Genomic DNA, 26,290 nt, shown 5'->3' on the forward strand with positions numbered 1-26,290 from the left:
CCGCCGCGAAAAAAAAAAATAATTTTTATTCTCTATTGTCTTCTGGCACTTTTCTACTCACTTCATATCTTGTTGTTTCGAATTGTTTGTGGCGTATCTCTCAATTGGGTTTTCGGTATATGTGGTTGGCAAAAGTGAGTGCTCGGATTTTTCTTTTGTTTGGTCGTGGCGTGAAAAAGTAGTCTGCCTTTATTGATGGTATTTGATCTATTATAATATTGAACACGGATGACAGACGGGTTTCTTTTCTTCTTTGTTGGAGGCTGATGAGGTTTCTTTCTTCTAACATTTGTGTCATGCATCCTGGGGTTCTGCTCTTATAGTCCCCAGTTATGAACCGGGCGCCTTGTCTCTGGACTCTCTCAAGTTTTTGATGAATATCCTCTTTCAGGTAGGGGTCCCAAGAAACTGCTCCGTATTCAAATTGTAGTGATGAGATGGACTCGGAAGTGTATTGTTTTTGCAGGTCTGATAACCCAACTTGTTGTGAGCTCATTGTTGTAATGGAAATACTCCCAAACCAAAGCAAAATAATGTGAATTACAACAGTGTTAAATCAATCCCTAAATGAGTTCGGTTATCAGACCTGCTCATATACGAATGTCGGATGGACTCCATTCACCACTAACCATATAGCATGCCATTGGTTATGGATAAAGATGACAAAGAATAGGAAGGACGAAGCGAAGAAAGTGGAGGGGAAGCGTCGGGATACTGGAAAGTACAAGCCGCATGCATTTGACTTATTTTCTACGCAAGCTCAGATTTTTAGAAGCAACCACTGATTACACAATTCTGTGGAGGCAACTCCTACCGCCATGATTATATTCACAAATATTTCACAAATTTTCTTACCAGAAAAAATCTATGTTAAGTATATTGTTCAATTTGAAGCTATTGTTGTTGTTATTCTTGTAGTTATTGTTGCTGTTGTTGTTGTTGTTGTTGTTGTTGTTATTATTATTATTATTATTGTTGTCCAACACTTGTTACAGTCCACAACCTCTATCAGCTTAGCATGCCTTCAAAAACTAAATTTGCAACAGTAAAAGATTGAACTGGATAGTATTCACATTGATTAATGTGCTTTGAACGGAGGTCAGGAACAGAAACTATTTGTTTTTTTGCAAGCAGGCAACCAATCTACTTCCTGTTTTATCTAAGTCATTCTATATCCTGAAGTGCTTTTACAAACTTTATTGAAAAAAAAAAATTGCCATAATGCAAATCAGGCTGGTTATGGGCATAGCAGAATAGTAGCAATTAAATGAAGAGCCAAACCGGAGAGGCTATAGAGAAGAAATATCCAGGGAAAATATGCCGATCTTTATCTTCTGGACCACGCCTATCTAAATGCCCTGTTCCCTTTTTTCTTTTAAAAAAAATGTATTTATCTATTCATTTTTTGTGTGTGACAGAACCACGATACTGTATGTGGGGCATTTTACTACCCATATCAATTACGTTTCGATTACTATGTAAAGTGAACAAGGCGAGCATATGAAATTCAAAGCGCATTTGGAATAATAAATCTACTAGGATAGGTTAATTACTAATTGTTTATTATCAATTTGCAACCATACGAGCATTTTGCAGGTTTTATATCCGAACGCAATTATGGGCTTGTTTTAGCATTGTTGTAATGGACAAAGTTATGTATTGGTTTGGCAGTTTTTCTATTACATCAATAAGACTATAACAATTTGAATTATTATTAGACCTGCAAATAAGTTCCCGCTGTTTGCAACGCATCTTTTTAGGCGAGCAGACGACAAACATTCACGGTTTCCCGGGTCATGCCTCTATGATGACGTCATTACTTGGTGATTTTCTTGGAGACTTGCGAATGTTCGTATTTTACAAGGATCGAATTTTCGTTTATTCGACCCATCACAACAGTAGCAGTACCATACCTAAATTTCAAAATGGCCTCGACTGCTTGGTGACTCGCAAGCGCTTCGATAAATGATTTGTTATTTACAAGTGGCCGAGTTATCCTATTCGACCCATCACAATAGTCAATTTTAAAAATGGCCTCTACAACGAAGAAAACATGGAAACTTCGTAAGTTGTTTATTTTTGTTTTCTTAGAATATGTTGAAAATTGATGGGTGGACACTGACTAGAGAGTAAACATTCCTCGTTCCACCGAACTTTCATTTTCATTCTCATCATTCAATCAATTCTAGAAATAGAGAGATGAGCCAATAACAATACCGTACCCTTGACCCGCCAGGCCAGTCAATTTCAAAGCTCACTGTATTTGGAAAGAGAGATAAAGACATATTTGTTTCATATCATAGACATGAAAAAAAAAAACATTCAGAGAATATTGACGTTGAAGTTGAAGAGAAATCGTCGAAGAATTAAGGCTAAAAGAATGTCTTGTGACAATGGTATCCGGTTTGAGGGAGACAAAGACTGTTTGGAAAGAGTGCAAAGGAGAGCAACAAAATTTATCACACACCTGAAAGACAAAACCTACTGTGAGAGATTGAAAGAATTAAATCTTAGATTACAGGAGAAGAAGGGGAGATATGATCCAAACATATAAAATAGTAAAGGGAATAGACAGGGTAGAGGCAGGATTCCTTAAACCAAACAAGAACATTCAGACACGAGGAAACAGCAAAAAACTGGAAAAAGAACGTTTTAAAACAAATGAAAGAAGGAACTTTTTTTCATCTAGAATTGTAAATAACTGGAATAAACTGCAAGAAACCACAGTTGTATCAGCAAAAAAATTGAATAAATTCAAAGCAGAGTTGGAGATAAGCAACACCCTAGGAAACAAGTTCAATTATAAAAATTGGTCCAATCATTAAAAGATGAGGAGGAGCGAAGGAGACTACACCAAGTCTAAAAGCTCTATACAGAGGTATCCAGCTATGACTCTGATGCCATGACCACCCTTTGTTTTGAAGTCTAGTCGTAGTGGGTCGACGTTGCTGGTGTGTGAGTGATGATAATGTTTGAGTGTGTGGACTGGTCCAATTGTTCTCTTCTCTAGTGAAATCGCAGTCATCCCTTTTTTAAACATGAGAATTAGTTTCTCTCTCTCTCTCTCTCTCTCTCTCTCTCTCTCTCTCTCTCTCTCTCTCTCTCTCTCTCTCTCTCTCTCTCTCTCTCTCTCTCTCTCTCTCTCTGTCTGGCCTATCTGAAAAGAACACTTGTAAGGAGTCCCCCCAAGCTGAACAAACATTTCTGGTACTCTGCTGTCATCACATTGTTGTGGTTCATTTGAAAAAAAGAATTGTCTCTCAAGGTTTTGCTTACAAAATCTATATTGATCATTCATAAAGTTATGATAACTTTCTTGTGTGCTATATATATACTTATAACTGTTAGGTATCTATGACAACATTCATTAAGCTTTTTCGACATCTGGCTGAAATTCTAGAAGCTATTAAAAATGTTTGTTCAAATATTAGATGTTTTATATTAATGAGGAAGGGAAATAATTGAGCAGTAGATAGCACTTTTGAAGATAATTATTTTTACTCAGTTCTTTCTGTACATTGTAAAATATACAGTTTTAAAAAATTGGAATTACATTGTTACTTTCAAAGACACTGCCATGGAAAATGAATGAAATATAGATGAATGTCATAAGATAGATTACAATTTGTCAAATGCAGTGTAGTAATTTTGTTGTGTTCGGTTACAAATTGATAATAAACGATTAGTAATTAACGCATCCTAGTAGATTTAAGCACAATTTTTATATGCTACTAGATATCACAGTAACCGATCCGAGGAAGGGATTCCCTGTATTCAGCAGGCATGACCTTGGGGTCAACCCTCACAATATTACTTTGCCTAAATCATATGACAGGGATAGAGTAACTGAAGGATGTTCCTTGTGAGACAATGACAATACACCTTTGACTCAACTTGTTGTGTTTCCGTTTATCAAAAAATAATAGCCATTTGTGGATATTTTCCTTTATATGGTAATTTTCTCATTTGTGTTGAGAAGTTTGTTTTTTTAAAAATGGGACTGTATCAAATATCTTCCGAAAACCCAAATCAGTTTGTATTTTTTGGGTCAAATGGTTTCATCAATTGATGCATGTTTTAGATGTGTTAATATGCTCTTGTATTCAAGGTGGTATGGTAGCTAAATGATGTTTACGCATCACCAGAGGCAAATGAAATATGATGACAGAATGTGAATGTTATTGTTACAACACTGTATAGCATTGGATCATCTTTCTAGTGTTTTTGAGGCATGAGTAAATATTGTTAGGACAAATTTATATGAATCCAAATTTTATTTCTTTTTCAAACAGGATAATAAAAATATGTTTTTTAACAATTTTTTTTTTCAAAGTTAGGGGCATTGACAAGGGATTGAACTCTGGATCCTTACAGACAGTGACACACAGGGATACGAGTGATTGAGTTTGAGATTGTTATTTGAATAACTCACTGGTATTTTCAAATCTGATTCATTTTGTTTTCAACTTTCAGAGGAGTTTATGGGCCACAGTGCAGAAGTGAAATGCTTGGCTTTGGGACACAAGTCTGGCCGTGTGATGGTGACAGGGGGTGAGGACAGGAAGGTCAACTTGTGGTCAGTGAGCAAACCAAATTGTATCATGGTGAGAGGCTAGAGTTGTACATGATCATTTTTATATTTCTTGCTTTCCTGTCTGAAATTCATCATTTTTGAGATCTCATAAAGCGTGCAATGATTGTGAAGATTTCCAATCTTGTTTTAAATGTTTTGTCGAGGGTGTAATATTGATGATATGCTGTTAATTAAAAGATTCACTGGGTTTGCTAAAACAATTGTAACCAACACAGAAATCTGTGTGTAACATTTAATGTTTATAGTCTGTTATATTATATAGAAATTAATGATAATATATCATCTCTCCGGCAGCTGCTGACTGAAATGTATTATTGTGAAAGGTGTTGAGCCTACTAAAACCCTTGGACTGGCTTTGTGATTGCATATCCATTCTTTCATTCATTATTTTTACATTCCTTCTATGTTGTAATCATGCATTTAGTTTCTCAGTTTTCAAAACATAAATATTGCCATTTGGCTTTTCCTGATCACAAATAATATTGTAATGCAGGAACATGTAAATTAATGGGTTTTTTTGTTTTTAATTTTTTATTATTATTTTTTTAATTTATTTTTTTTACAGAGTTTGTCAGGACACACAACTGCTGTAGAATCTGTCAGATTTGGTCATGATGAGGAACTAGTTGTAGCAGGATCTTTTTCTGGTGCCCTCAAATTATGGGATCTGGAAGAGGTGAAAAGTGAGTTTTTATTACAGCTGTCATAAACATTAGCCGTATCGCCAATCTTCATTTTGTAATTGATTGTCAAATTTTTAAAGTGATCTTTAAGCTCATTTCACTGAATGTTCAGATAAAAAATATTGATATTAACTTTTACACATCAATGCTCATTTACATCCCATAATTTTTTGAGGAGCTAGAGAAATGATTTGTTGCCCGATGGCTGAGTGGTACGGTGTCTCATCTTTTTACAAAAGTCAAGCAATTTTAAGCATGTTCAGTGGTCTGATGGGTGAGAGTGATGGTGGAAAATTCTAATCCAGGCCTTGTATTCTTGGGTAAAGCACTTCACACGCATTACCCCTCTCGATTCAGGAACCAGACGATAGTATATGGCAGCGATAGCGATCATAGAAGTGTTTGTACAAAAATGTCGTCCAACAGGTGATTGATACTCTATGAAATAGAAATGTAGTTCTATATGGCCTGCTGGTGGGAATAAATGAGAAGTGAAACTCATTGAATATGGCAAATCTGAGGAAATGAGATTTATAAATGGTTATATTTCTTTTATATTTTAGTACTATAATTTTTCTTCCCATTTTTTTTTTTTTTTTTTTTTTGTGTTTCAGTATTGCGGACATTGACTGGCCATAAAGCTGGTATCAAATCACTAGACTTTCATCCTTATGGAAATTATGTCGCTTCAGGCTCAATGGACTGCACTGTAAAGGTTAGAGCTTTTGTTTTTTAAAATTATTATTTAACAGTTACCATTTCCATATTTTAGCTAGATTATTCGTTGGTTTGATAAGGGTTTTAAAACCAAAACAAGTATTTTGTTCTTTTGATGAAGTTGCTATATTCATTGTTGTTTTAGACTTTTACAATCCACAGCCTTTTGCAATGATAACTCTTTCAGCGCTGAGGCTATATTCGTATTTCCGTCACGAAATGGCTGACACCTGATTGAGGCAGCATGAGAATGACAAGCTAAGACAAAGCGACATTCGAATTCGGCTGAAAATTTCAATTAAAATACCCCTCTAGGGCTAATTGAATGTTCTGATGAAAGAAATGATACCATTGGTTCAATTTATAGTACCTTTGTAGAAAGTAGGAATGGAGTACATTTTATTATTATTGCCTGTCAAGACCGGCCACACTGTGCGGCCATTGGCCAGTAGAACAGATTCTGTTCTGGGCCAATGACGCTGAAAGAGTTAAGTCACATTCTAGTTTTTGATTGTTTTCCTTTATTTTAGATACCTACTTCATTATATTATACATACTTTTATTCACTATACAGTGCCACAGTACGAATCAGTCTACTAGATATTTAGCGTTGTTAAAATCAATTTTTACTCCTGTACAGGGTCTTTTGACCTCCCATGGTGGATTACTTGGTTTGGTTCTAGGTCTTGCCGGAGTTCTGGGCTGAGAGAGAAACAGTCAAATGTATTGTTATAGTTTTGGGAGATGATATTTTTTTTCCCTTGTAAATCATCTCTCTGTTACATACTGTCACATTTGTTTTGTTTTGAATATATAATGGTTTGTAAATAGTTGAGTGTATTCCTCTTGGTGAGATCCTGTGCTTGTGTCTCGATGAGACTTTTAGGTGATCACAAACTAAGTACTCTGAAAGGGTGTGATCTTAGAATTAACATCTGTTCCCTATTTAAACTATTTCCCTTAGTCTTACTTTTTCTCAAGTGCTTTCAAATGTAAATCTGTAATTTTTTTTTTACTATCTCATTTTCTTCCTTTTTAGTGGTGCTGAAATGACGTAAATGTATCGCAGGTATCGTAAAACCCTTAAAAACAAATAAACAACATCAATTTTTACTCCTTATTTTCAGTTGTGGGATGTGAGACGTAAAGGCTGTATATACACATATAAGGTAAATACAGTCAGCAAGAAAGTGAAAATTATGTCTACGGATCTATGTTTTTCTGATATCAAGTTCAACTTCTACTGCATTATATGTATTTCGTCTTCTTTATATATTTAGATTTTAAGAAATCTGGAACCTGTTTGCAAAAGAATATGAATATATATTATTTTCCACTATTCCTCAGAATATAGATATAATGCAATAATGGAATTATTTTTTTTTAATTTATTTTATTTATTTTTTAAAATTTGAAGTAAAGTTAATCGCACAGAGTGAAATGTACTGTTGAAACTAAATTTAATGATCTCTCAAGATCATACTTAAATAATTGAAATATTATTACTCGTCAATTTTGTATCTATTTCGCTCCTAGAATCATACAAATTGTGTCAACTGCCTAAGGTTTACACCAGACGGACAGTGGATTGCCTCTGCTAGTGATGATAACACAATTAAGGTATCTACTCTGTCAAATGAAATGTTAATCTTGAAGATTGTCTCTTCTCTTTCAATATCGGATAGTTATTGAATATTGATTTATTATTAAGTAATAAAAGGCCATAGTAAGTTATTAATTATTGATTTATTATTGTCGATTATCAAAAGGCCGTAGTCATTCAAAAACAGCTATTTAAAGAGCTTTAAATTCGTATTAAAGGTTTTGTGATGCTGTAAGATCGTGTGGCTTTGTGGTCTAGCGGTATAACACTTGCCTTTGTATAGGAAGGTCCAGGGTTCGAGTCCCGCTCTGAACGGTGCGTAGTTGAGTCTTTGGAAAAGGCTCTTTTCTCAGATTCTCTCACCATACTCAGGTGTAAAATGAGTACCTAGCCGTTAACAGCGATATCTCCGTCTGAAAAAAAAATGTAGTATTGGCTAACAGGCATCATGTCTCGTCCTACATGTTAAGTGTTGCTGTTGGCTAGGGACCCCTATCTTGTAAAGTCTTAGTGGATATTGCGCTATATAAAAGCTCAAAATTAAAAAAAAACAACTTTTCATTGTGTTGTCAATCTGATTTATCTTTGTAAGTTGGAAGTAGAAGTAGTATTTGGGGGAGGGGCGGGGTGTAGAACGGGTGTGCTGGAAATTCTTCCTTTTCTTTTTAAGAAGTTTATTTTTTTGTTCTGTCCTTTTTCTTTTTTCTTTTTTTTTTCTTTAGTGGTGTTATAGGCTTTAAAATTCTTGGTGAAAATCTTGTAAATGTTCAAATCATTTGTAACGACTTTTTTTTTTTTATCGTCAATGATTTCAATTTTAGATCTGGGACCTGACGGCAGGTAAATTGCTTAAGGAACTCAATCTTCACAAAGGGCCTGTAAATATTGTAGAATTTCACCCTTCAGACTTGCTGCTTGCCTCAGGTAGCAGCGACAGAACAGTCCGATTTTGGGACCTTGAAACATTCCAGAACATCAGCACATCTGACACAGACAAACAGCCCATCAGGTGAGTTGTTAACTCCAATTCTTTCTTTTCTGAAATGTTAATCAATTTAAGGCCTCTTGACGGTCAAGAATACTGTGATAAGTATGATGATGGTGATGATCAAATTCATTTCTCTCTCTCTCTCTCTCTCTCTCTCTCTCTCTCTCTCTCTCTCTCTCTCTCTCTCTCTCTCTCTCCCCCTCTCTCTCTCTCCCTCTCTCTCTCTCTCTCGCTGTCTCTCCCTCTCTCTCTCTCTCTTTCCCTCTCTTCTCTCTCTCTCTCCTCTCTCTCCTCTCTCTCCTCTCTCCCTCTCTCTCTCTCTCTTCCCTCTCTTCTCTCTCTCTCTCCCCTCTCTCTCTCTCTCTCTCTCTCTCTCTCTCTCTCTCTCTCTCTCTCTCTCTCTCTCTCTCTCTCTCTCTCTCTCTCTCTCTCTCTCTCTCTCTCTCCCTCATTTTAGTGGGTAAATTGTCAATTACAGATTTTTCAAGTCAGACATTTTTTTTCTTAACTTGATCTCCTATTCAAAGATACCAAAAAAGCAGTTCTTTTAAAAAGAGTTGCCTTGTTGCCTTCTTCGATGTATAAGAACTCTTAAATTTTGAGTATATTATTTATATTTCATGATTTAATCGTTGCCACAGGAGTATAGCATTCCATCCAGATGGGGCGTGTTTATACAGCAGTGGAGGGGACAGTCTCAAAGTGTATGGTTGGGAGCCGCTAGTCTGTCATGATGTCGTCCCAGTCACTTGGGCGGAAGTTACCGATATGGCCATTGCTAACTCACAGCTGGTAAGATAATAAAGGATAATAAACTTAATCAGTAATGGCATTCTCATTCAAACACAAAATTTGTGTTTGCAGATTTGTTGGGAATTTTCAGATTCTTTTTTGTTCTAATATTTCCTCCAAATAAGGAAATTAAAGCTTATAGTAGTATTTATTATGCACATCTGTATATATGTCTGAGAATTGGAGATGCAAAGATCACAAGATCAGATTGAGATTTTTTCTCGGTTATTAATCACCTATTGATCACTTTATTTAGCTTTTATTTGTTGTTATTTTTGATACAGTGGAATAGCAATATTTGAAAAAAAATATTACGGCTCTAGATTTTTGTGAATGAGTAGAATTTTATTTCTGTCTTAGACAGGTGTGCTTAATCGTATTTAATGTATTTATTACTTTTCCTTATCGCTTTTTTTTTTCCACAACGCTATTTCTATAGTGGGAATAGGTCTGAATCCTGGGTGGGGTTCCTGACCTCCCTGTGTCTTCTATACCCCAATATCTGTTTTCCAATTGCTTTCTGTCTTTGTCTTGGAATGAGATTACTTAGTCTTGTCCAAAAATGATCTAAGGCATGATTAATAAATTCAAAGATTATTTATTCAATTCAATTTTTTATTTTCAGATTGGAGCGTCTTTCAACAAATGCAATATTTCCACACATGTAGTAGATCTAAAGGTAACAAAATAGGATAGGGGGATGTAACACAGACCTGCCAACTCTTCACATCCCAAAAGTGGAATCAGAACGCCTAAAAATAGGAATTTGAGACATAAAATGGGAATTTCACCTTATTAACACCCCCCTCTTCGCTCTTTTTTATTCTTACTATTATCATCATTTTTGAAAATTTGGAATTTTAGAGACAATGGCGGAATAGTACATACCTGCCGAATCTTACAAATTTTTCGTAATTTTACGAATTTTAGACAAATTTCATGGCCAAATACGAAATTTTATGGAAAATTACGAATTTTTAATTCTTAGTAATACTTAAATAATAATAATAATTGTAATCATGATAATAATAATAACTTGTCAAATTACTAAAAAGTCGCCTATTACAAGAGCTGTAACCTAACAATAATTGCCTATTTGGACAATAAAGATTATTATTATTATTATTATTATTATTATTATTATTAAATTTGAAGTTTTCAATTTGGCATGTCTGATAGTACAAAAAGGAAGAGTGAAAATGGGAATGATTCCGCCAAAAGTGGAAGGGTTGGCAGGTACGGTAACATGTAAAGGATTATAGGCAGTGGCAGTTGGCGAGCACTTCTGCTAGGGGTTTGTTGTCTTTTCCATTTATCTACTCATATCTGTTGTCTGCAAACAATTTCCTTTGAATGAGATGCTATAAAATTAAACATAGAGCATAATTTTTTATCCTTCCTTTCTGTGTAATAATATACATACTCAAATTTTAAAGAATCGTTGTCTTATGTATGAAACTTTAATGTAGATGGTCTTCAATTTTTTGTAATTGTCACAAATTTCTGCAGGATGCAAATGTCATGACTTTCCCTTGTTTTTTTTTTTTTTTTTTTTTTTTTTTTGGGGGGGGGGGGGGGGGGGGGGTTTGTTGTTGTTTTGTTTGTTCTTTTTATTTATTTATTTTTTTTTTTTTTTGCTTCCCTTTTATGATTTATTTTTAATATATTGACAGAAAGTAGCACCAACAGGTGCAGCCAGCAAGTCAGAGGGCTTGAGAACAGCATTGAATAGGTACGTTTCATTCATTAAGATACCTCTCCTCATTCTTTTTCTTTTTAAAATTTGTTTGTCGCTTGAAATAATTATTAACTCAACCTTTACTGACCTTTATTTACTGGTTTACTGGGTAGCTTCACTTTTGCAATCTTTTCTATTTCCTCATAGCTGTAGTCTCTTTTATGTTGCTCTCTGTCCTCACCATAGAATAATATGACTTTTTGGTGTTGCTTACGGCACATTGGAAGGGAAACAGATATTTATGTTTTTTTTTTTTTTGTGAAAGTTCATATTATACTTTTTTCTTTTTTTTTTTTTTTTAATCATGCTCCCCATCCGATCCTCATGTTGGCAGGGATCCTGTGATGGAATTTTCTAGGGCTGTCAGATCAGCAACTTTATTAGATTGCTCTTTTTGTTTGATCTAGTCGCCTTTGCCTGACTTTTTCTTGGGCGTTGTTGTAACGAAGATACTTAAGATTTTAAATTATTTCACTTTTACGTTTTTTGGGGATTTTTTTTCTTGCTCTGATATGACTCAAAATAATTTTTAAAACTTTATAAAATAAAAATACGTTTTATACTAAATGAATAACACTCGTTTAAATTTTTTATCATAAGAAATAATTTTTGTGATATTAAAATTGATTTGTTACATCAGTAGTTCTTCTTGTTTTTCCCTGTTTATGAATTGAATTGAAATCCACTTTTATTATCAGGAATGTCTTTGTATTTTTTTTCTAACATTTTTCTACCATAAAAATATAGTCTAAAGAAGACGTTTATCTAGTTTTATTGTTATTTATGAATTTTTTTTATTTAAAATTTTTTTTTACTGCAGTACTGTAGGTAATATGATATTTTTGTATTTTCCAGTTCTAGTGGAAGGCGAAATTTTATAACAGACCGTCCACCTACATCTTCAACTAGAGAAGCCAGGTGTGTAGTATTTTATATCAGTGTATTAGAAAAAGAACAATTTTTTTTAAAGAATTGAAAAATATTATGTACAGATTTGCTCTCTGTACCTGTAAAATTGAAATCACTATTTTAAAATGAATTACTTCATGCCTTTATTTTTTTTCCTTTTGTGTGTGTGTGTATGTTGTTTTTTGAGAAATTATCTATAATAATACGCTGAATCAGCTATGACAATTCAACCATCTATTTTTAATTTGGTACAGTTTTTTGGGGTTTTTTTTTCTTTTAGACAGGAAGTGAAGATTTTTTTAAAACTAGTTTGCTGTGTTTTCAATTTTATTTTTTTCATGTTCACATATGTCGTTTTTTATTGAGGTGAAACTGTTTCTCTGTTCATTTTTCCTGCAACATATCTTCTTCTTATCCTTTTACCACCTTCAACATTCAATTTATAAATACTGCCACATAGGTGTTCTTAGACGGTATATCAATATCCTCCAAATAAGGGCTTAAACCTTGATATGAAGTGAATAGAAAAGTGCCAGAAGACAATAGAGAATAAAAAAATTTTCGCGGCGGTGGTGGGGTTTGAACCTGCGACCTTATTGGTACGACAACTCCGCCTGGCAGGTGAGAGCGTGGCTCTACCGTGTGAGCTATCCACGAACACAAAAATATTCATTTCAAACTCAAAGTCATTACTAGATCCCTCTCTCACCCACTTCTTGAGACCGCCGATTCGTTCGTACACCACCATCGCGAATAATTTTGACCAGCTTTTTGACCTTGGCTGCTTAGGCTACCACACAATGGCTTATCCACTCAACCACCATACCCATTTCGAAGATCAAAGTCAAAGTAGATATCTCGCAACACAAAAATTCAGTGCGTCAGAGTAACCATTTCTTTCTTTCATCCTTGTCACTAGTGAACCCAAAAGGTCCAATACACCACCTGAGAAGAATGACACCGGTGTTGATGATGAGAACAGTGTGTCCAGGGCTGAAATTCAGAACCAGGATGATTACCGCAAGCTTTTTCAGGGTCATGCTAAAAAGAATGGTGAGCAGATGATTATGCTTGTTAATTGAATGTTTGTCCATTATTTTGGGTTTTCTCGGTATGTTTTGTTTAAATCTGGTTGGTTAAAAAAAATGTTTGTTTGTTTGTTTGTTGTTGTTTTACCTGTTTGCTTTTAAATGACGCATTTTTGTCATGTTTCATTTCGCATTCGGCTGATTTTTCAATTCTTTTGTTCTTTCCCCCCCCCCTCTCTCTCTCTCTCTCTCTCTCTCTCTCTCTCTCTCTCTCTCTCTCTCTCTCTCTCTCTCTCTCTCTCTCTCTCTTTCTCTCTCTCTTTCTCTTCCCCCCCCTCTCTCTCTCTTTTTTTTTTTTGCCTTTTCTTTTTATCATGCTTTCCATACAGTCTTCCACCCTGCAATCATTATAACTTACATGTTAATTTAAGTCTTTATTTTGCTTAGACATTGGTGTTTGTGGATATGAAACTCATATGACTGAAACAAGATGTTCCTGTCTCAGAGGCTGCTAAATGTTTTTTTGTTTGTTGTTTTTATTTGTAACGTTTAGTACAAATATACAACAATGTCAAGTGATTTGAACAATCGTGAAAATCATCAGTTTTTCTTAAGTGAATAATGACAAATGAACCAAGGACTAAGGGACTTGCAAATCCATCAGTTTTTAAAATTATTTATCTATTTAATTCAGAGAAACTGATGGTAACTAGAAAATGCCAATAATTCATCATTTTGAAATTGGGGAAAGACCAAAAGAATATAAGAAGTAGCTTCTCAAAATCTCAAAAAAAAAAGCATGGACAAAGTTATCGGCGATTATCGGCGTCATTTCAACTTTAAAAATTTAGAAACTTCTCCTGTTAATTCTTTTGGTCTCAGTCTCTCAGTGTTTCATTGATTTTTCATCATTGAACTCGGAACATACTGATGAAAACTCGATCTTTCCATCGGGTGGTTGGATGGGAGCATCACCCTTGAATCATATACCTATGATGTTCGCATGGGTGTACGATCCGATAGTGATGTCGTTTCTTCTTCTCTTTACTAGCCTATCCTGCTTCTTTGGTTTGTGATTGTATTTTTGACAGGGGATATTTTTTGTCTGTAAATCTTCTGCCTGTTTGTTCTTGGTTATTTATAATTTAGCTTATGATATCTTTAGGTTATGATTTTGATTTACATTTGTACTATTTTTGTTGGATTGCTTGTTTTTTTGTTTCAGCGGTCTCTCATATAACCTCAATTGTGTTGGAAGAGACCTAAAGCAACAAACAAACAAAAATCGATCTTTCCATTGTTTAAAAAAAAAACCCCAATGATATCTTCATCCTTGTTGTGGGAAAACGTTTGTCTTTTAACCTGTTCATCATCATGAAACTGGGGACAGTTTTACAGCTTTAAATGTTATTGTTAATGTTAATTTAAATACATGTGCCCGAAGTGCTTTTTCTGTTTTCATATCTAGGGACCCAGTGCAATGAGTTTTGTGTTTTGAAGTTTTGAAGGGTATGAGTGCGCTCATTCTAAAATTTGTTGGAAAATTTACTCTTGATTTTGTAGCATGTTTTTGCGGTGAGGTTGGATAATTTTTATTTCATTACTTTTCCCAGCATCTTTACTGAAAAGTTTATATTTCTTAATCATTCAAGAGTTTCTGGTTTTATAAGGTTACCTTTTAAAGAATATTTATAACGTGAGGAATAACAAACAAACAATGGAATGTAAAATCTTTCTAATTAATGTTGAATTCTAATAGCAATTCTACTAACATGATTTCTTGCTGCTATCAACCATCAGAATAAGAGATACATCTTTGCTTCACTAATGAATAATGTCGGCACACAACCTGGATTTACACACTATACATTTTAACATTACTAATGAAAAGAAAAAGCAGAAAATAATATCAAATTTATATTCATTGCCTCTTAAGATCTTTAATTCAATATTCTAATAGTCCGTTTTCCTACATTAATTGCACATATGGTTTGTTTTGTCTTGGTTTATTTTGTTTTGTTTATGTTTTTTTTCTTTGATTTCATGAAAAAAAAAAAAAGAATTTTTATATTTTCATCTTTGACAAGTTCCATAAAAGGCTCATCAGATTAATAGCTATAAATACGGTAATGCTTTTCACATTTGAGAGAAAACGAAATGCTTCTTTCAGCTTAAGAAATATTTTATTTATCTATTTTTTTATTTTTTTATTTTTTTGAACGGTAACAACTGCATGCTTTGTGACCCTGGTTGTTTTCTCTCTTTTCTGTTTACCACCCACCTGCCACGCCTTGTTAATCCAGCTAATGCCCAGAGAGCAGAACCATTTCAGCCTCCTCCTGATGATGAAAGTAAGTGTAATGATTGTTGTAATGTGCTTTTGATTCTACTCAACGTAGCATTGCTTGGATCAGAAAACTTCTTCTTTCTCCCTTCCCCCCCCCCCCCTCTCTTTCCCCTCGCTCTCTCTCTCTCTCTCTCTCTCTCTCTCTCTCTCTCTCTCTCTCTCTCTCTCTCTCTCTCTCTCTCTCTCTCTCTCTATCTTTGTCCTTTCATTAATATGAATTTTACCTTTATCGGTGGCTTTTATTTAAATATGCCTTGCTCAATATGCTCTGTGTTGGCTTTATGTTCAACATGCTCGTTTTTATTACTTCATCTTTACATAAATTTGAAATGTAGCAACCTTATGTTTTTGTTGTAAATCCTATTTTACATTGTAGGCAAGTCATTCAGAAAGCGTTACTTTATTTTGAAATAGAGTGTAGTGTAATTGTTCAAGATAAAATAAACAATGCTATCAACAGAAATTTCAGATTAAGATCAGTAATATTTTTTTAAAAAAAGTAGTAGTAGCTATTTAGATTTTCGATTAGTTCATTTTTTCTTCTTATTTGATTTCCACAACTATCCCAGTTCCCGAGCCAGTCAAAGTCCAGAAACCATCAGGGCCTTCAGAAAGGAAAGAGGGTAGAAAGGAAGTCTCTCCCAGACCCAGAAATCCTGCACCGAGTAAACAGGTCAAGGATTCTATACAAGCAGAAGATTTTTTGCCGGTGAGATGACCATCATTTAATTTATTGATAGAAGTACCTTTGTCTAATTTTTTTTGCTGGGGTTCTTTGAGTGTGGCTAAACTTTTGCTCTAATCTATTTACAGTCCTGTCATTTTCCTTTCATGACTAAAATGATATGATCGTAAAGTATCACAGCCTTAAAACTGACCAAAAAATAAAAGTAAAACAAACAACAGAACTAAAACTTTGACTTCAACACTATATATTGGATTTTTCTATATGAACTATTATTCAATGATCAGAGATTTTAAATAAGTGATAAATAAATATTTGATCATTTAAAAGATATATTTTTATGGGATTAAGATCGTTTGAGGTACGTTTTGTTAAGGGATTAAGATTGTGTGAGATATATTTTGTTATAGGGATTAAGATTGTTTGAGATATGTTTTGTGAAGGGATTAAGATTGTTTGAGATATGTTTTGTGAAGGGATTAAGATTGTTTGAGATATATTTTGTTAAAGGGATTAAGATTGTTTGAGATATATTTTGTTAAAGGGATTAAGATTGAGATATGTTTTGTGAAGGGATTAAGATTGTTTGAGATATGTTTTGTGAAGGGATTAAGATTGTTTGAGATATGTTTTGTGAAGAGATTAAGATTGTTTGAGATATGTTTTGTGAAAGGATTAAGATTGTTTGAGGTTTGTTTTGTGAAGGGATTAAGATTGTTTGAGATATGTTTTGTGAAGGGATTAAGATTGTTTGAGATATGTTTTGTGAAGGGATTAAGATTATTATTTGGGATCAAGATTATTGCTGTTAGAGTAATTGTTCTTTTATGTCAGGTAAAACTCACTGCTACTCTTGATTACTTTCTGGCATTGCATCCATGGTTCTGAACTTTCGATAATCTCTCAATGTGGCTACTCAATTTATATCTGGCTACTCAATTTATACCTGATCATTTCTTCTTTTTTTTTTTTTTTATTTTTTTTTTTATTTTAAAATGGAAACATTTACACTTCTTCATGACCATTACAGGCGTTTGAGTTTTCTTTAACCTAATGTTCAATCTTATTTTCACCAAGAGAGAGCAGCAAAATTGATGCAACATGGGTAGTTGGAAGCCGAAGTCACATTTTTGAAGCTGTATAACAAGAAATAATCAGAGGAAGAAATTATGATTTGAAAGAAATTAAGCTCACCGTTAAAAGAGTTAGAATCTGCATTGATTTCACATTTAAAGAAAAAATAAACAAAAAGAGCTTTTGTTTACTGCAGTCCTCTATAAATGTGCTCTTAAGTCAACAGCAAAAATTAATATCTAGGATGAGGCATGACCCTGTAATGTTACAGTACCGTAACTTTCCATATACACATTTTACACCTGGGTGCGGTGAGAGAATGGAAGGAAAGAGCCTTTCAACAACTTTGCACCACCCACAGCTGGGCTCGGACCTACAGGTATGAATGCGAGTGTGCGGCCATGTGGTCTAGTGGTATGACGCTCGCTTTCGGATCGGAAGATCCTGGGTTCGAGCCTCGCTCGGCACATAGTTGAGTCCTTGGAAAAGGCTCTTTACTCACATTCTCTCACCGTACTCAGGTGTAAAATTAGTACCTGGTCGTTAACAGCGTTGTCTCTGTCTGAAAAAATTATAATATTGCCTAACAGGCGTCATGTCCCGTCCTACATGTTAAGTGTTGCTGTTGGCTGGGGACCCCTTGTAAACCGCTTTGAGCACGTTTAGTGGATATTGCTCTAGATAAAAGCTCAATACCACAAGACCTCAAAGCCGCACTGATTATCATCAGAAGTATTTAGATCTTATTTCCTTTCTCAATAGCTAGGATTTGTTGTTTTGCCGATTTTGTCTTAGTCTTTTCACTTTACTCTTTTCAAATACCAAACAGAAAGTTCAAAAAGCCAGTGAAATGTCTGAATCAGAGTCCATAAGCAATTTACTACAGGGGCACACAACTATGACAACAGTGTTACAACAACGGAGTAGAAATTTACAGGTAGTGAGAGCAATGTGGACATCGGGGAACACCAAGGTGAGTGCAATAATATAGGCATTCAGTGGTTTGTATTTGTATTCCATCTGTTCTCTTTCCTGTAGAACTGTGTCTTCATATGCGACAATGGGTTCCAATCATGATATCACTTTCAATTTTCCATCTTTGTTTTTGGGTTTTATTTTTATTATCCCCTGTCCTTTTCTTCTTACACGGCTCAGACATCCCATGATTGTCGTATATTGAAGGATGATCCAGATTTGAGTCTAGAATTACAAAATATTGAGCTTTTATAAAGCGCAATATCCACTAAACGTGCTCAAAGCGCTTTACAAGGGGTCCCTGGTCAACAGCAACATTTAACATGTAGGACGGGACATGACGCCTGTTAGGCGATATTTTATTTTTTTGGACAAAGACAACGCTGTTAACGGCCAGGTACTCATTTTACACCTGAGTACGGTTAGAGAATGTGAGTAAAGAGCCTTTTCCAAGGACTCAACTATGTGCCAAGCGCGAGGCTCGAACCCAGGACCTTCCGATCCGAAAGCGAGTGTCATACCACTAGACCACATAGCCGCACATGATAGAGGTCATGCCGTAAAGCGTACGTCACAGTTGGCAAAGTTAGTCGTATGTTACAGTGGACACTGTGGAAGGATAAAGATATAACTTTAATGGAAAAGAGGCTTATTTGTGAATCCGTTAATTCTCAAATGACATCCATATTGATTTTTGTTCTTTTTAGCAATGTGAATTGTGTAGTATCGAAATGAAATTGTCCTTGCTTCTAATACCTTATCCAACCTTATTGGCACAGGTATACTCCCTGGGTGGGGTTCCTACCTCCCATAGCGGGAGGGAGGTACTTGCTATGTCTTCTATCCCCTCATATTTGTTTTTCAATTGCTTTCTGTCTTTGTCTTTGAATGAGATTGCTTGGTTTTGTCCTGACTTTGGTCGGAGTCCTTGGCTGAGAGGGAAACAGTCGAATGTATGGTTATACTTTTGGGAGATGATATTTTTTTCCTTATAAATCATCTCTCTGTAATGCATTGTATTATGTTTAGTTTACATATTATATTATATGATTTGTAAACATTTGAGTGTATTCCTCTTAGTTGGGACCTGTGCTTGTGTCTGGATGAGACTTTTAGGTGATCTCATACTAAGCACTTTGATAGTGTGCTCTTGGAATCTACATCTGTTTCCTATTTGAACCAAGTCCCCTTTGTCTTACCTTTTCTTTTGTGCTTTAATTGTAATTCTAGAACTTTTTACTATCCCATTTTCTTCCTTTTCACTGGTGCTGATATGACCTTAATGTGTTGCAAGCGCCGTAAAACCCTTAAAAACAACACACAAAAAAAACAAGGTGTACTCCACTATATAGTTTATTCGTTCTGTGATATGTTGATTGATTTATCTTCTTTTTTTTTGTTCCTCCCTCAGACTGCCATTGACTCTGCTATCAGCATGAAAGACAAAGCAGTCATGGTTGACCTTCTCAACATTATTAATTCTAGAGCGTGAGTTATATTATAACACTGCTAAATTCAAAGATTTCTATTTATATAAATAATTTGAACATTTTTTGTTTTGTTGAATTTTTTACAGTGAAATTTGAGTTATGTTAAATTTAAAAGAGAGATCATTTTCGTATTGATCTTATGAGTGTGAGTACTTGTCTGAATGTGCAGCATTTCTGTGGTATTGTTTGTGAATATTATATATATATATATATATATATTATATATATATATATATATATATATATATATATATTATATATGTATATTATATATTATATAATATATATATATATATATATAATATATATATATATATATATATATATATATGTATATATATATATATATATATATATATATATATATATATATATATATATATATATATATATATATATATACTATATATATATATATATATATATATATATATATATATTATATATATATATATATTATATATATATATATATATATATATTTGCATTGTTGTAAAGCACGAATTAGCCTTTTTAACACCATACAAGTGCATAATTACTGTAACAATTTCTAATTAAAGTTATGAACTAAACAAATGTTTAATGTATCTATCCAGTTATTAAAATGTTTATTTTGAATTGGCAATATTGTTTATTTTCTCTTAAAAGGTGAATATTTCATATAAAGTAAACTTAGTTTAAGCAACTAATGAAATTATTGATGTTTGATACTTTCATAATTTTCATTATGAGCAATTTATGGAACCGTTTCAGATCCCTGTGGAATTTAGACATGTGCAACTTATTATTACCTCAACTAAAAGATATCATGGGAAGTAAATACGAAAGGTATGGAGGAAAAGTTTTTTTTAAATTTTTTAAAAAGATTTGACAATCATTTTTATTTCAAACTGTGATTTAAATAGATTGCCTTTTTTTTTTTTTGGTGGCCCATTCGTTTCTCAGAAAAAAAAAATTAAAACAAACACAAATTTACTTTGATTACTCAAAGTCGACTGCTTCACAGTCAAACCTGTCTGCATGGAGGTTTTTCATAATTTATAATCATAGAATTTATTGGAGGCTGCATTGTAATATCAACTCCTTTGACTTGCCCTTTCAAATCATATTAAGTGAAATGAAGGTTATTTTTGGAGTCAGGAATGGAAATTGTATGCAATAATATGGTTAAATGCAAATATTTCATTTGTCAATTGGTATTCATTTATAATACGGTTCAAAATCTTTTTTTCATTCATTCAGTCATGTGATCACGGCTGCCACGTCTGTCAAGGTTGTATTAAGGAATTTTGGAACTGTTATCAAATCCAACATGGAGGAACCACCATCTGCCTTTGTAGACATTTCAAGGGAAGAAAGGTGAATATTCTATACAATTGGGGATATAATGTATTCACAGCATAATTTCATCATTAGTAAATTTTACGTATTTATTTATTGTTTAATTTATTTTTTTTTAATTAAAAAGATTGCACTTTATTTCTGAGAATCCTTCAAAATTCACCTTATTTTTGTGATTGTGACATTTTATGATTTTTTTTTTGATACCTCTGATAGCTTTACCCAAGCCATGTTTCTTTTTTATAAAGTTTTATAACTCACTTGAATTTTTTGCAGTGTTAACTTTATATATAGTTTACCTTTGCCATATGATAAAAAGTTTCAGTTACAGTCAAAAAAGAAAAAAAACCCATAAAACTTCAAAGGTAGAAAGAAGTGTATAATTGACATGAAAAAAAAGACAAAAGTCTTTTGTGACAGGACAGTGTAGAGATCACAGTGACAAATTGAGCAGCAGGCACTAGCGTAAGATAAAAATCTGAAAAGGTTTGTATGAAACAGTGCTAGACAAAGCAGGAAATAAAAACAAAAAAACAAAACAAACTCAGCCTTCCTCGACTGGGGATCAAACTTCAGACCTCCTGTTTTAAAATTATTTTTTTTTTAAATTGAGCTTTTATACAGCACAATATCCACTAAACATGCTCAAAGCGCTTTACAAGGTTTTCCCTGGTCAACAGCAACATTTAACATGTAGGATGGGACATAACGCCTGTTAGGCGATATTACAATTTTTCGGACAAACACAACGCTGTTAACGGCCAGGTACTCATTTTACACCTGAGTACGGTGAGAGAATGTGAGTAAAGAGCCTTTTCCAAGGACTCATCGAGTGTCATACCACTAGACCACATAGCCGCATTTACCAGTCAGCCACGCTGGTCTGGTTACCATTACACAATTAGAATGAAATGTGTTGGTGTAAGGTGTCATATGGATGTTTCTACCTATTAATTTGAAAAAAAAAAAAGAAAAGCAATACATTGAAATCTTAGGGTTTTTTTTGGTCATATAATGGATGCATAAAAAAAACTCATTATCTCCAAATTTTCTGCATAATAATGATAATAATAATAATAATGATAGTAATAATAATAATAATAATAATAATAAATGACATTTGTATAGTGCCTTACCCAGATTTCAATAGGCTCTAGGCACTTTACATTTTTAAAGTAAAGAAATACAATGAAAAATTAAAATATTTCATTTTACACACATGATAGGTAAAACTTCATTTACAAAATAGAAATCATGAGACAAAAGTGTAATAATATATTATTCGTTTCTGTTTTTTTTAAAACTATTTTTCAGACACAAGAAATGTTTGGCCTGTTTTACTGTTCTATCGTCCATCAAGTCTATGATTCATGCATCCTCTTCATCTGTATCGCCAAAGTTATCAAGTCTTTACAGAGAGGTCATGCTGCTCATGTCAACCATCGAATAACCTTCTGCATCACATTGAGTACAATGTACTATACTCATTTAGCATCCATCTCCTGTCTAATGACAAAATAAACGGAAGAGTGGTTTTCCAAAACTAGTTAACTCTCTCGAGTTCATATGCATGGAAAATCTAACAAATTTGTTCGATTTTCAGTGAGGGTGAACTCAAGAGAGTTAAATCAATTTCTCCACTTTTCGAGATTTTTTCCCCTCCATGAGCTAAATAATAAAAGGAACCGCTAACTGATATCGACTAAATGCAAGTACTCCCACATCATTGTCACACTCGCTAATCGGAAGGTTGACACACAACCCACGTGCTAAAATGATGATGTCTGTTTTTGATGGGATTTGATGATACAAATTTGATTTTTCAATTAAAATCACCTCAGTGTTCAATCAATCTCGTAATACACACAAATCATCTTCATGTCAATTGTAAATACCATGCAAAATCCAGTGACGATTGGTCCAGTTGTTTTTGGAGCCTTAATGTTACTAAAAATCCAATTTGCCAAATATATAAGAAGATAAATGATTGGCCCAAAGAGAGACTCGAGGGGAAATAATCTTCAGTATATCTCAAAATCAGAAAAACTGACATAACGAGTTTTGGAAAACCAATCTTCAAATATAGAGTTTAACTATTGCATTCAACATGAATTGAAATCGAACAAATTAGTTATCAAAAGCATTTTCAAGTGGCTGGGGTAAGCCACTCAAATGTTTTTTTTGAAAATATTATGTGATAGCTACCATTTTCATTGAAATGAGATTGCTTATCAGTTTGAAATTGAGGATAATAAGAAAAAAATGGACAATTGTTTATACAGCACCTTATCCCCTGTAACACAGGCTCAAAGTGCTTTGCATCTGTCACAATAGATAAAAGCTTACAATCATAATTGAACAGTGCTGATGGTTTTCCTCGGATCCACAGAAATATGCAATTTTGGAGTCAAAGGAGGGGTTAATACAATAAAAATGGGGTTCATAGGCAATTGTTCAAAGTGTTCCTCCTTTTTTCACTTTTTGTCACCATCAGCACTGCTTAAAAACAAGAAGCTTACAATTGGGAATGAAGTCTGAGGCTGTGCCTTAAAGCTGATTTACTTGTAACATTCGACGTAAAAGACAATAATATCAAGTTAATGGAAAAATTTAGTTTTCATCAATTTTTCATGGTTGAATATTAAAAGATAAATAAAAAATGTATGCTTTCGCTTAAATAGCCTCTCAGAGGGTTGTAAAAGTGTGGACAGAATTTATACTTTTATTATATATTATATATAATATTATATATTATTTATTTTATACTTATATTTATACTTTCTTGTCACCATAAAATACTGTGCCGAGTACAATTTGGTGGTGTATACCTTCAGCTTTTGGATTCGTTTTCGTTGTTTAACCAAGAGAAATAGATGGAAATGAAACCTGTCCATAGGTCTTAGAGCTAACTTTATATTGGTGATGTCTTTTAATGTTGAATATTACAAAAGACTACCTTTTTGACAAAGCCTCAGCATCAATGGCCAAGAAGTATGATATCGAGTCTTAAAATGGTGAACCTTGAGCAGAGATTGCAAACTCCCATAGTTGGCAGGGAGGTACTTACTGTGTCTTCTATCCCCCATATCTGTTTTCCAACTAGCTTCCTGTCTTTGTCTTGGAATGAGATTACTTGGTTTTGTCCTGGCCCTGACCGGAAACCCTTGGTGAGAGGGAAACAGTCAAATGTATAGTTAGTTTTGGGAGATGATATTTTTTTCCTTGTAAATCATCTCTGTTATGCACTGTATTATGTCTTCTTTATATTATATATGATTTGTAAAACATTTGAATGTATCCCTCTTAGTGGGGGCCTGTGCTTGTGTCTGGATGAGACTTTTAGGTGATCTCAAACTAAATACTTTGATAGTGTGCTCTTGGAATCTATATCTGTTCCCTATTTGAACCAATTCCTCTTTGTCGTACCTTTTCTTGGGTGATCTAATTGCAATTCATGAACTTTTGACAATTCCATTTTCTTCCTTTTTTCTGGCGCTGATATGACCTAAATGTGTTGCAAGTGCCGTAAAACCCTGAAAAACAAAAACAAACAAACAGATCGCAAAGCTCTTGTCCTAGCATTTTGTTTTTGAGATAGGTGCTTTACACTCATTACTTTGCTCACCCATCACAGGTGTAAATTAGTTTCTGGTTATTGGCAGTATATGTGATTGTTGGTACCAGGCGATTTCTACTGTATGAAAAAGATTTTTGGTTTAATATGGGTCTGCCTATGAACAATTGAGACATTGTAAAGAGTATTGACTCAGTTGGGACTTTTGACCTCCCACGGTGGGCAGAAGGTCACTTGCTGTGTCTTCTACTCCTCTATATCTGTTTTCTGAGTTGCTTTCTCTCTTTGTCGAGGAATGGGATTACTTGGTTTTGTCCTGGCCCCGGCCCAGGTCATTGGTTGAGAGGGATACAGTCAAATGTAAAGTGTTAGTTTTGGAATGTGATATTTTTTTCCTTGTAAATCATCTCTCTCTCTCTCTCTCTCTCTCTCTCTCTCTCTCTCTCTCTCTCTCTCTTTTTTTTTTCTCTCTCTCTCTCTCTCTCTCTCCCCCTCTCTGTGTGCTGATAGTTATATTTTTGTTTTTGGTAAACATTTGAGAGCATTCCTCCTACTGGGACCCTGTGCTTGTGTCAGGATGAGACTTAGGCGATCTGAAACTAAAAACTAAGTACACTTATATAGTATTCTCATGGAATTTTCATCTGTTACCTTTTTGAACCAATTCTCCATTGTCTTACTTTTTCTTGTGTGCTTGTATCCCATTTTCTTCCTCTTTACTGGCGCTGATGTGACCTAAATGTGTAGAACAAAACAAAGGGCATTGAGCAAAGTGAAACTGTGACAAAAAGCTATAATAATGGGTATATTTATTTTTATTTATTTATTTATACACCCAAAACCCCCCCTCTTGAAAAAAAAAATAGATTAAAGAATTTGTCGTCATCGGCATACAAATGAAAATTCAGGTCTAAGCAGGAGATGATGATGTTACCCAGTGGCTTCATAAAGATTGGAAATAAATAAAACCGATCCCAGCACGAGCCCTTAGGTACATCAAATTTATTTTTGAAGTGATGGTCAGTTGTTTATTTGACATTGTTAACCGAAATAGCTTGTTGTTGATCTATCATCTGTTTTTCATTTAATCAAAACCAATTTAATATTTGACACTTAAATGGACTATACATTTTCCAATCTCTTCAATATAATGTCATGATTACTCTTGTTAAAGTCTGCTGACTGGTCCACAAGACATATTAAATCTACTTTATTGTCTTTTTATGCGCACTGGTTTAATCGAATTAAAGTTAGTGATGTGGAAGGATAGGGTTCTAAGTTTGGATGTTTTTGTTATTTAAAAAAGATTATTTTGAATCTGAATGTACATGTTCAGTAAACAGGGACAGGTGTTTATTTACCAAGGGTCTGTAGATAAAGAAAATTTAAAATGTGACCACTCATCTCAAATTAGTATTGTGTGGATATGGATCTGGTGGTTAAAATTGTGATTTTTAAACTTAAAATTTAACATATTAGACAAAATAATTGCTCTCATTGAGAAGAATGATTGTTGTTATTCAAATCTCAGAAAATTTAACTTCCTAATCTGGTATGACTTTTCTTCTTCTAGTTCATTCCGACATAATACCAGAGTGAGAGGGTGGGTCACAAAAATAGACTGATGAGTGAAGAGTTTTCTACTTAAATGTTGATGAAAAACAGATTGAATTATTATGCTTGCCTTTGGCTGTTCATGATGCAACACCACCGCACAGATATATGGAGTATCGGAGAATGGCCTCAGCTGTG

The 26,290-nt window shown here is 34.0% G+C and overlaps 1 protein-coding gene across 2 annotated transcripts; it reads left to right on the forward strand.

Moving 5' to 3' along the window:
* Positions 1-1,909: 1,909 nt before the first annotated feature.
* Positions 1,910-23,227, forward strand: LOC144977535 (katanin p80 WD40 repeat-containing subunit B1-like). 2 transcript variants are annotated; one of them, XM_078922854.1, is made up of 19 exons: positions 1,910-2,064; positions 4,474-4,604; positions 5,160-5,277; positions 5,892-5,992; positions 7,122-7,163; positions 7,531-7,614; positions 8,419-8,606; positions 9,227-9,377; positions 10,003-10,056; positions 11,051-11,109; positions 11,971-12,033; positions 12,944-13,077; positions 15,356-15,403; positions 15,969-16,108; positions 17,988-18,131; positions 19,545-19,621; positions 20,377-20,451; positions 20,866-20,982; positions 22,279-23,227. In XM_078922854.1, the coding sequence occupies exons 1-19, from the start codon at positions 2,031-2,033 to the stop codon at positions 22,412-22,414; spliced, it is 1,896 nt and encodes a 631-aa protein (XP_078778980.1). In that variant the 5' UTR covers positions 1,910-2,030; the 3' UTR covers positions 22,415-23,227. The 2 variants fall into 2 exon arrangements, with proteins under 2 accessions (XP_078778980.1, XP_078778981.1); XM_078922855.1 differs by lacking the exon at positions 15,356-15,403 and having other exon boundaries at positions 22,279-22,560.
* Positions 23,228-26,290: the final 3,063 nt, after the last annotated feature.

The sequence above is a fragment of the Berghia stephanieae genome, chromosome 7 (genome assembly GCF_034508935.2).
Source record: "Berghia stephanieae isolate SIO BIC M18660-M18661 chromosome 7, UCSD_Bste_1.3, whole genome shotgun sequence".
NCBI classification, from domain to species: Eukaryota; Metazoa; Mollusca; class Gastropoda; order Nudibranchia; family Aeolidiidae; genus Berghia; species Berghia stephanieae.